Raw genomic sequence first — 11,792 nt, 5'->3', positions numbered from 1 at the left:
TAAACTCTGCCCACCTGAAAACTTCACATCAAACACGACCCAAAACTCCACCTCAAACTCGACCCATCTGGAAACTCCACATCAAACGACCCAAAACTCTACCTCAAAACATCAAACGCGAGCCAGAACCAAACTCAAACTCGACCCAAATTCAACATCAAACTCGACCCATCTGAAAACTCCACATTAAACACAACCCAAAACTCTACCTCAAAAAACCACATCATACTTTACCTCAAACACGAACCAGATACAAGTTGTAACCTAAAACTCCACTCCAAACTCGACTAATACAATCAATTATTTAAGAAAAAATATACACAACATAAATCAGTTGTAATCTGTAAAACTCTACTAATACAACCTATTATTTTTAAAACCAAACAAACTACATATCAGTCAACTAAATTGATAGAATTTTAATCAGAGGGTAACACTAACATCGATTATATAGTGTTATATCAGAGCGAGGCTAATTTTCATCTTTGGGCATTTCTTTAAATGGTTTCTTTAAACAAAATTACAATTTTCTCAAGGGAAGATTTTGATTACTGGGAGATTAAGAGGCTCATTTAGTTGCACAAGACGATGATATATGATACATCATTACTGATGGACCAATAAAAATTATAAATGTAAGGTCCAGAAAATTCGAATTACGTAACCTGAATGCATGCAATCTAGGGTTTTTATTTAAAATATGTATTTTATTATTTTAATGCATGATTATTTAAACTTTCATGCATTAGGGTTTTAAGTTGCATTTCGCGCTTGAACGAGGAACGGAGACCAGGAATAATTAGGAAATATATTTTTTATTAAATAATTATTTTATTTATTTAATATGATGTGTATCTGAAACGTCTGCTATTCATTTTACTTAAAAAATACTAGATTTTTTTTTCCTTTCAAAGCTCACTTAGCATTCGGCCAAACCATAAAATATTTTTGACATCATTTTAAAATAAATCAACCAACTATAATTTGAAAACCAAAAGAAATGGCTTGGCATAAAATTACCTAAAATTTTACTAAACCTAAAAATAACATTTGAAAAGTATAGCACATACTATAACCTCTCAAAATCACTCATAAATAAATTTTCGCAAAAATATCCTTAACATCACTTAAAATCATAAATCATAACTAGTGCGGAAAACTAGCGTCGGTCCTCAGGTTATGTGCACATTCAGTCCAGTCAGATCAACCAACAAGACCTCCATAATCATAATCATCATAATCACATGCATCAATCACACCTAGTGAGTCTAAAGACTCAACACACGATATTCTTGATACCAAATAATATGAACAAAAAAATCACATACAACAGTGAAAATACTTGTACTTAAAATATCGTTTTCATGAAGATGCATAAATTTAAACATAACATTTTCGTAAACCTTTTTATGATGCATAACTTTAAATAAAAATATTTTCATAATGATGCATCAACTTTAAACATCAATATTTTCTTTTTCCTCATTCATAACATGTATCCTCTCATCAAGATCATAAACATTTTTTTTTGGATTCAGATCGTTAATTATGATTTTCCTCATCCTCAAAAATTCGATGGATCCATCTACATGTAACCACAGTACTTGGCGACGGGGACACTAGCAACACTTTCACCGGTCAACTAGGCCTTGGCCTATCCTCATCGAATGGAAACACGATCTTCGGGGCTCCCTCGGGGCCGTTCTCCCGTAGACGGGCTCCCTCTGGGCCTTTTCCCATGCATGGGTTCTCTTTGGGGCCTTCTCCCGAAAATGAGCTCCCTCTGGGCCTTTTCCCCACACGACATCCCCATTCTTATCCTCATATCTTCATATCCTCAATAGTCACAATTACTTCACCTCCTCCAATGTTTCACATTTTCACCACTTTACAAAAATCATACATTTAATATCATTTCGTTTTAAAAACAAGCATGCAATATATCTTTTAACGTTATCGTTCCTCATAAAAATCCATAAACATTTTAAAAGAAACATTTTAACATATAAAAATCCATAAATCTTTTAAATAAACATTTCAACATCATAAACATTTAAAATAACATTTTGACATATTAAATAATAAACATTTTGATATAAAAATCCATAAACATTTAAAATAAATATTTTGATATAAAAAACCATAAACATTTTAGCATATTAAATCATAACAACATCCATAAAAATTTAAAATAATCATATTAGCATATAAAACAACATTCAGGTTACTTCCATAACGTTTACTAATTTCTAGGTATAAAATGACCGTTTCACCCCTACACGTAAAATTTCACGTTTTTGACTTTTTTTTTTAATTTCATTGACTCTAATATGTCCCAAATAATTATTTAAGCTTACATGAATTTTCTCGTATTTTTATTTAGCCTAAATCGATGTCTTTTAAATTAATCTTTAAATGTAACGTAATGATGCGTTTTATTCCCGAATTAAACTAAACCTTTATATAAAATTTCTAATTTAAAAACTTTTAATAAATATTTGAGCTTCAATATAATTTTTCATAATTTTATTAAGCTTAAATCTAGGCGTTTCAATTAATTCTTTAACTAACGTTTCGCATGACGATTAAATCCCGGATAAAACCAAAACTTGTTATTTTGATCCCAAACTTTAAACATAAAATTTTTATTATTTATTCTACCCTTCCAAATCATGAGCCACACCCGTGGACTCATGGATTCAATTTTTCTTCTTTAATTTTCGTTTTTGACACATTACCGAACACACCGAGCCATCTCCCAAAATACTCGAGCCATGGTCGAGCCACCCGAAGCCAAACCTGAGCCAACCTACCTAGGCACTCTCCTAACCAAGCCCAGAACCTAGAATCAGAACCTAGCTCGCTCAAACGTACCTGGAACTATGACCTAATATTCTGCATTTGTGTGTACGTGTGTTCCCTTGAACCATAGGACTCCCACCTAGCCCAGGACCCTTCCAGCCCTTAACCACTAGACCCTTCATGACTGTAACCTCCCCTGGACCATGCACAAACCATCCAAAGCCCCTGGACCAGCGCACAAGCCACCTGAAGAAAACTACAGCCTGTGCACATGTTGCCTCCAGTGCCTCCCTCACGTTTCTGCATTTTGCTCGAGCCCACCTTGAGCCACCCTGCCCCAACTCATGACCAGCCCATCTAGACATCCTCTTGGACCCTTAGAATCCATAGGACCTGAACTTAAGCTTAGATCCGGAGCCCTAAATCAGACATAACTATGGCCGAGAAACCCCCTTAGCACGGACTCTGCGTTTTTACTGCTAGGACTCTAGCCATCGACCCATCCCTTGAACCAGCCTCTAAAGCACTCACATAGGACCCAAAGGAGTCGCCCTAGCCCAGCCCTTTGTCCCCCAGATCGAGCCATAATCCCTGCGCAAACCCTGAACCCTGCACGTAAATTCCTTGGCTCTCGGGTGGGAGTCCTAGCGACTCCTTCCCCAACCCATGACTCGGGAAATTCGATTATTTTGGGTTTAAAAAAAAATTATCGTTGACAGGAGGTAATCACCTCTCACAACGCAAAATGGATGCAGGATCCTATTATTTTTTCCGATTACAAAAAAAATCAAATTATCGAATCCCCAAGATTTTTTTTGGGGGATCGAGTCTATGAATTATTGGAGAAGCAGTAAAGATGATGCATTTGTTGTTTATGTGCATTTTTTTCTTCTGTTTTTCGACGATCTTTGGATTTCAATATAAAAATTGATGCACAAACAGTAGACATTAAAAGCCATATTTAACAGAGTGTGCCCCTCCAATTTGTCCAGTATGTTGTGATTGAATCGGTAGTCATGGCTGGTTGCCATGTACTTTTACAGGATCCTGTTATAAATGGTGGTTAACTTTGCTATCCTCGAATGATTCAATGGAGGAGCGAGGATTATGAAGTTGGGGAGATATCCAAAGCTTAAACTTGCATACGTCTCGTGAAATAAATATACTACAATTTATGATAAGTACCTTTAGAATTTACAAGTGCTCAAATTTGTTGAGATTATTATTTCTTACTACTGTTTTGTCTTGGCACCCTTACCCAATATCTCCATGTTATTTTACTCTGGTCTTGGGATTCAGTAGTTGTGACAGGAAAATCAAAAAGCTTACGAACAGTCAAATATATTGGCAAATAAATGGCGGATCCACGAAGAGGAAACTGTCTTTGATGTGAAGATAGACACGGGTTTGATTCACGATTATCGTCTATTTATGTTTTTAATATTTTCCTCCCTAAATATTTACACGTTTAATTCATATGCAAATGTTGTCTGGATTATATATATATATATATATATATATATATATATATATATATATATATATATATATATCAATGGACATCATTTGTATGGGTTTTTAGTGATTCTTTTCTTGATTTAGATGACCCAATTTCCAAATTTCCCTATGAATGATTCAATACAATTAAAGATGAGAGTCTTAGAAAAATTTACCCAGCAGCATTCCTTAGATAACTCGGCTGATATATGGCTCTGCTCCTTGAATAGTTATAAATGCATAGAACAATGTAATCTGGTGGGTAACTCTTCACTTTATTTTTTTGATCTCCTTCAGTTCTGAATTGAATCATTTAGATTGACTTTCAAAAGCCTTATTTTGATTAAATTTGTTTTACTTATCAGTTTTAATGCAGATGTTTCCTAAAGCGGATAATTTTAGGCTTGCTTAACTTTTATCACCACGGTTCGATAATTGAGGTAAGTTTTACATTCATTTTATTTCTTTCTTATTTCGAAAACAAAATTTATTCTCGATTAATAAGACATTGCTTCTTTTCCAACATCATTTTTTTATATGATACATATATTTTGAAGATTTATGTAATTGTAATTAAATCATCAATTTTGTTTGCACCATATCCTGTTTCATACATAAAATCACATGGAATCGTTAACACATCAGCACTATTGCAGTAATGAAGGCTCTGCCTCGAACTTACAGCAGTCATAAATGGAGGCAGGAGAGCAGCGATTTCAAATGCACAACAGCTTGAGATATTACCATTATTTATCATTGTTATAGATCTTAAAAAGATAACTTCAAGAACCGAATTGCTAAGCTGACATACCTAGAGACCATATTTCCGCTTTGTAGCCAAAGGGTATATCTACAGTCAGCAAGAAAAAAAAAATTACAGATCATGTAAATACAGCTGAATAATATATGGGCAACTGTGTTAGTAAAGCTAAATAATATATGAACTTTCACCAAGCCTATTAATTAACTTTTCACCGTATTTTTTGATCTCCTTCATTTCTGAATTGAATCATTTAGATTCACTTTCAGAAGTTTTGTTCTGATTAAATTTGTTTTTCTTATGCGTTTTAATGCATATGGTTCCTAAAGTGGACAATTTTTTGTTTGCTTAACTTATATCACTAAAGTTGACACTCTGTTCGATAATTGAGGTTGGTGTTACGAAATTTTTATTTCTTTCTTCTTTTGAAATCCAAATTTATGCTCGATAAATCACATTGCTTCTTTTCCAACATCATTTCTTATGTCATACATTGTCATATTATCCCATACTAAAACTAACAAATTTTAAAATTTGTTTTATTATATCTAAGTTTTAACGAATTTATTGTACAAGTAAGATTAAGTGAAATAGTGATCAAACACTACATCTCAACTAACTACTTTTAAATTTTATTCATATTTCTCTTGCAGGTTGATAAACATTGAAACATGGAATCCGGGAGCTCAAGCGAACATAGACCAAGCAACAATGTCAATAACATGTTTTCTATCCAAAATGATGTCGCAAATCAACAACAGAGGTCTCCGCAGGTATGAAATTTTTTTCCATTCAAAATTCAAGTAAACATTTTAATACTGCATTGTGGAAAATTATAAAAAAAATATATATATAAAATTTAAATTTTAACAATCAAATTCATTCATGATCAATCAACATAACACAATATTATTAATATATATAATTTTTTAATATCTTTTGTTTCATTTTCATGAAATGTGTTCCATTATTATTTTGTTATTTTCACAAGTATATTAACTATTGGTCTACAATTTTATGCAGGACATGACAAATTCTAACTCCAACTCTTACATCAGTGAAAGGCGACAAATGCGAACGCATAACGAACGTGAAAGAATACATTCTATGACCCAACAACGACGACAATCTTACCTTGCTCGACGTCGATCAAATTACCAGATTAGAAGAATGGATTTGACTTCTTCCATTTCTACTTCAAACCAGCAGAGTATAATTCATAGTTTCACTTCTTCCATTTCTACTTCAAACCAGCATTGTATAATACGTACTTCAAAAAATATTTACATGCTCTTTAAGTCATACTTTTATTGTGTGTTAGATGCACAACACACTTACAATATGGTTATATTGTTCAACAGATCATCAAATAAATTGGAGATTGGCACAACGTAACAGACGGCGATCAATGAATGAGGATGCAAGGAGCATGGAATTGGCTCGCCGGCGTGCAAATTATCGAAGGAGACAAGATAATGAGAGATCATCAATTCCAGATGAGTCTAATCTGGGTAATAGTGATTTCGTTGCACCAACTATAATGATTCAGGAATCAACTGATAACATCGATGAAAATCGTAATTACCTTCTACAATATTTGGAATTCTATCCAAAATGTAATTTTAAACAATACTTTGATCGGAAAAAAATCAATAATTCAATGACGTATTGCACAAAACATCCTAATTAGTTCTATTTCTTAATAACTACTACAACTACCAAATTATAAAAACCTATACATCTATTGTTCATGACAGTTGTTGATATGACTACAGTGCGACAAATATGTCGCTCAGAGCCAATATCTTTTCATAATTTGACATCACAGTTCGAGCGTGGAAGTACTAGCACACGTCTACCATTGCCGAATTCTATTCATCAAGGTATTCTACTATATCCACATAAATAGTCGATGCAATATTTATGTTTCACAACTTTATCTGTTATCATTGGGTTTAAAATAAATTAAATAATTTATTTAAAATATGTCATATCAATAGTCTTTCCTCGATAGATAATTGTTTCACCACATTTCTAATTGTCAAATATGTGTATTTTTTTTAAGAATGAAAACTTTTTACTTCTTCTTCCATCAATTCTTCCTCTCAAGGTCTATATTTAATATTTATTTAATATTTAATGACTTTGTTGAGAGTACATCAACCATGTGTTTGATTTTTTAATTTTGTTTCAATTTTCAACATTTTATGGAAAAATTATACGTCAATTAAAATTTCAAAAATTTTAATATATCTTTTTAAAAAATGGAATTATAATTTGACCACATTGTACATTTTTTTAATGTATTATTTTCAAAGTTTCAAAAAAAATATTAAATTATTGGAAATAATTAATCGCATTTTCCAAAAATTCATATTTAAATGAAAAATATTATTTAAAAATATTTTGTATATTTTTTAAATGTACTATATCAAATATATGAATTTTTCATTAGCGCTTATATGCATTTCACAATTTCAGAAAAAATAATAGAAAACATATTATTTTGGAATTTTTGTATTATACAGTATATATCTTTAAAAATTCCGAAAATAAATTATTTTTAGAAACATAGTTTACAAATAAGTTTGAATAATAAATTTCCATTACATAATTTATTGGTTCACTCTTTTAGCAACCACATTTTTTTTATTGTTGGTTTAAAGATTATTTTGAAATTTTTTTCAGGAATTAACTTCAATGAAAACAATATCATGACAAACATACAACAATATCCACGTCCACGTCGATATCGTAACCTAGCAAGAAATTTTGGTGAAAGAGATATAAATTATCATTGGCAATTGTCTGACCCAAGAAATTGTATACATTGCCAAGCTCTATTGTTTCAAGGTGAAACATCACAACTCTGCTGTAGAAATGGAAATGCAAATTTGGATCATATACCTTCTCCCATTGAATTGCAAGAGTTGTATGTTGAGAACAATGAGGAAAGCAGACATTTTCGGCAATTCATAAGGGCATACAACCATGTTTTCTCTTTTACATCGATGGGAGTCAGCTTAGATAAGTCTTTAGCAACCGGTACGCATGGAATTTACACATTTCGTGCCCATGGATCAATATATCACTCGATTGGAAGTCTATTACCAAATGAGAATTGTAGGCCAAGGTACATGCAGATGTGGACTGTAGACACAGATCATGATATAGACAATAGACTTCATGAAAATCCAGAACTACGCCGAGAATTGCTACTTAAGCTACAAAACATTCTTGATCAACACAATCCATTTGTGCACGTGTTTCGACAAATTGGCAAATGTCAAGATATTCCTAACTGTAGGCTCATCATCAAGCAACAAAAACCTAATGAGCATCAATATAGTTTACCAACAACATCTCAAGTTGCAGCTGTCATTGTTGACAACGAATGTCAAGAAACTTTGAGCAGTCGAGATATTACTATACAAGGAATCGGTGGAAATCTTATAAGCATTCAAGATGTAGTTGGCTATTATGACCCTTTGCAATATCCACTCCTTCTACCATATGGTACATATGGTTGGGACATAAATAGTCGAAATATCAATGGTACCCGGTTAACATGCTTAAATTACTATGCGTATATGCTACAGGTTAGTGAAAAAAAAAACATTTTACTTTATGCTTTAATTTTTTTATTACAAGCAATTTATAACTAAAATTTAGACATACACTCATATTGTGTAAATTATCTTCTTAATCAGATACGAGTAAATTCGCCGTCTTTGTTACTTAGAGGAGGCCGTCTACTTCAGCAATACGTAGTTGACAATTACGTAAAGATTGAAACACAAAGACTACGATGGATAAATTCAAATCAGCGTGATATACGTTCAGAATTTTACCAAGGATTGCAAGATTGTTTACATGGAGGTGAAAATAATGCAGGTATGATAACTTATTTATTATTAGATTATTATTTTTAACACATTATATTACAACTCACATATTATACATATTTGCCAAATGTATTACAGGAAATGTTGGTACCAGAATCATTTTGCCATCATCTTTCGGTGGAAGCCCACGTGATATGTACCAACGATATCAAGATGCCATGACTTTGGTACAAACATATGGAAAACCAGATATAATGCTTACAATGACATGCAATCCGAATTGGAATGAGATAAAATATCAACTACTACCCGGGCAATCACCTCAAGACCGTCCAGATTTGATTACAAGGATATTTCGATCGAAATTTGAAGAGTTTAAGAAAGACATTGTGGATAGAGGGGTTTTGGGTAAGGTCCGCTCTTATTCATACGTCATTGAGTATAAAAAAAGAGGGCTTCCTCATGTTCATATGTTGGTCATATTTGAAAATAATGACAAGTTGTGTACTCCCGATCACTTTGACTCAATTGTGCATGCTGAAATACCTTTACAAACAGAAGAACCCAATCTACACAAAGCAGTTGTCCACCATATGATACATGGGCCCTGTGGATCAATCAATCAAAATTGTCCATGCATGGTAAATGGTAAATGTAAGAAGAACTTTCCAAAGCCATTTGTGGAATACACATCTCGAGGAAATGATTCATACCCTTTGTATCGCAGACGTGAAGGTGGCCAAGTACCAATTCCCAACAATGACGACGCCTTCATTGATAATGGTTGGGTTGTCCCATACAATCCGTGGCTTTTATTAAAATATGATTGTCATATTAATGTTGAAGTATGTGGAGGGATTAAATGTGTCAAGTACATATACAAGTACATTCATAAAGGTCCTGATCGGGTCGCGTTAGAGTTGCGTAATGGACAAAATTGTGATGAAATCCAACAGTACGTGGATGGAAGGTGGATTTGTGCGCCTGAAGCTTTGTGGCGAATTTTCTCATTTGAGTTCAGTAGGATGTATCCTTCAGTCATTAGGTTGCAACTACATACACCAAACCAACATTTGGTTTATTTTGACCCTCAACAACACGTAAGTGATCTACTAGCAGATGATGACAACTCAAAGACTATGCTTACAGAGTTTTTCCAAAAAAATTGTGATCCTGACTTGACTGGAAAGTATTTATATCGAGAATTTCCACAATATTACACATGGATAAAATCTGGAAAAAAATGGATTCGTCGGAGAAGCAACAATAAAGTGGTTGGAAGAGTATATGTTGTGTCGCCATCTGAAGGTGAGAGGTTTTATCTCCGTATCCTTTTAAATCATGTCAGGGGCCCGAAATCTTTTGAAGATCTGATGACTGTGAATGGGGTAACATATTCAACATTTAAAGAGTCTGCTCAAATGAGAGGACTTCTCAAACAGGATGATTATGTATTACAATGTTTGCAAGAAGCACGATCTGTTAGAATGCCATCTTCATTGAGAAGGTTATTTGTATCCATACTGGTCTTCTGTCAACCAACAATAGTTCGAGAACTCTGGGATGAGTTCCACCATAGCATGTGTGAAGATTATGGTAGACAAATTTCATCAAGTAACTTAATCATCAATAAGTTATTGCTTGAGATACGAAGGTTGTTACATCAGTACAAAAAGAAATTAGATGATTTCGATTTGCCATCAATAAGTGCTGAGCTTTTGGAAGACACACCGCTACCGAGAATAATTGAGGATGAGCTTTTTTATAATATTTTTGATGATGAATTGAGATCTATTGAACGTTTGAATGCTCAGCAGAGGATTGCATTTGACACAATCATACAAAGTATTATGCACAACCAATCAAAACTTTTCTTCATTGATGGTCCAGGAGGTACTGGTAAGACTTTTTTATACCGCTCAATGTTGGCATATTTGAGAAAAATGGGTAAAATTATAATTGCGGTAGCAACATCTGGAATAGCTGCGACACTGTTGCCAGGGGGAAGAACTGCACATTCACGTTTTCAAATTCCACTTAGACCAACTGCATCAACACTGTGCAAAATACAAAAACAGACAGAACTTGCAGATTTAATAAGGCGTGTGTGGGGCCCTTAGCTCCTAATCGTTATTACAACACAATTTAATTAGGGTTAACTAATCACAACGGAAAACGAGTTTAAATTTTCTTTACAATGAGCCCAAACATTTCTTCTAGATTTATAATACTAAAAATAGTATTTAATCTTAAAACATAAAACACGCCCACACGTAATCAAAAACCAATCACATACAAACATATCATATCCTCGGGACATGCCCCGGTATATAGATACATATACATATATACTGGGAACAAGACATAAACATAAACCTCAGCCCAAGCTGTGGCTCCCTCCAGAAGTATCCTCTCCGGCCTTCTGATATCCTGGAGTACCTGTCATTGTCCACACACAAAGACAACAACAGCCCCCCTTGGGGGTGAGCAAAGCTCCGTATGGAACAACCACAATATATACCACAAGTATCTAAACAATGATATATGGTATGCAATGCATGTATGTCGTGGAGGTATCAGGTCAAATGCCCATCCACTGAGCACATGTCAGAATCAATCGAATCGCTATCAAATCAAATCAATGCTCGAGCTGGCACACCAGCCGATATGGGAATACACGTATGATAGCGTCGACGAAGCGCCATCAATCCCACATCTCATATCCAATCATATGGGGCCACAATTGTCTATGCTTTACGGGTCATATAATACCGGCATAGCGATTGTGTTCACAAACCCCGGAATCCAATCAAATCATATGGTTTTAGAAGACCAATCCACGTGACAACTTTATCAAACAAAGGCTTAGTAAGGCTTGAAACCTGGTC

General features: G+C 33.8%; 1 protein-coding gene across 1 annotated transcript; it reads left to right on the top strand.

Moving 5' to 3' along the window:
• Positions 1 to 3,787: 3,787 nt before the first annotated feature.
• On the top strand, positions 3,788 to 11,024 carry LOC140815469 (uncharacterized). Its single transcript, XM_073174569.1, has 9 exons — positions 3,788 to 4,207; positions 4,665 to 4,739; positions 5,713 to 5,832; positions 6,083 to 6,269; positions 6,421 to 6,636; positions 6,817 to 6,942; positions 7,748 to 8,658; positions 8,770 to 8,953; positions 9,043 to 11,024. The coding sequence occupies exons 3-9, from the start codon at positions 5,731 to 5,733 to the stop codon at positions 11,022 to 11,024; spliced, it is 3,708 nt and encodes a 1,235-aa protein (XP_073030670.1). The 5' UTR covers positions 3,788 to 4,207; positions 4,665 to 4,739; positions 5,713 to 5,730.
• Positions 11,025 to 11,792: the final 768 nt, after the last annotated feature.

This window comes from Primulina eburnea, chromosome 15, assembly GCF_022965805.1.
Source record: "Primulina eburnea isolate SZY01 chromosome 15, ASM2296580v1, whole genome shotgun sequence".
Classification (NCBI taxonomy): Eukaryota; Viridiplantae; Streptophyta; class Magnoliopsida; order Lamiales; family Gesneriaceae; genus Primulina; species Primulina eburnea.
The sequence above is the reverse complement of the archived record's forward strand: the minus strand, read 5'-3'. Positions and strand labels throughout refer to the sequence as shown.

What these genes read in the sequence shown, in the direction of transcription:
- LOC140815469 (XM_073174569.1), top strand. Translation starts at nt 5,731, where the DNA reads ATGGAATCCGGGAGCTCAAGCGAACATAGACCAAGCAACAATGTCAAT. An exon ending in TTCTACTTCAAACCAGCAGA is followed by an intron (nt 6,270 to 6,420) that starts GTATAATTCATA and finishes ATTGTTCAACAG; the next exon opens with ATCATCAAATAAATTGGAGA. An exon ending in GCCGAATTCTATTCATCAAG is followed by an intron (nt 6,943 to 7,747) that starts GTATTCTACTAT and finishes AATTTTTTTCAG; the next exon opens with GAATTAACTTCAATGAAAAC.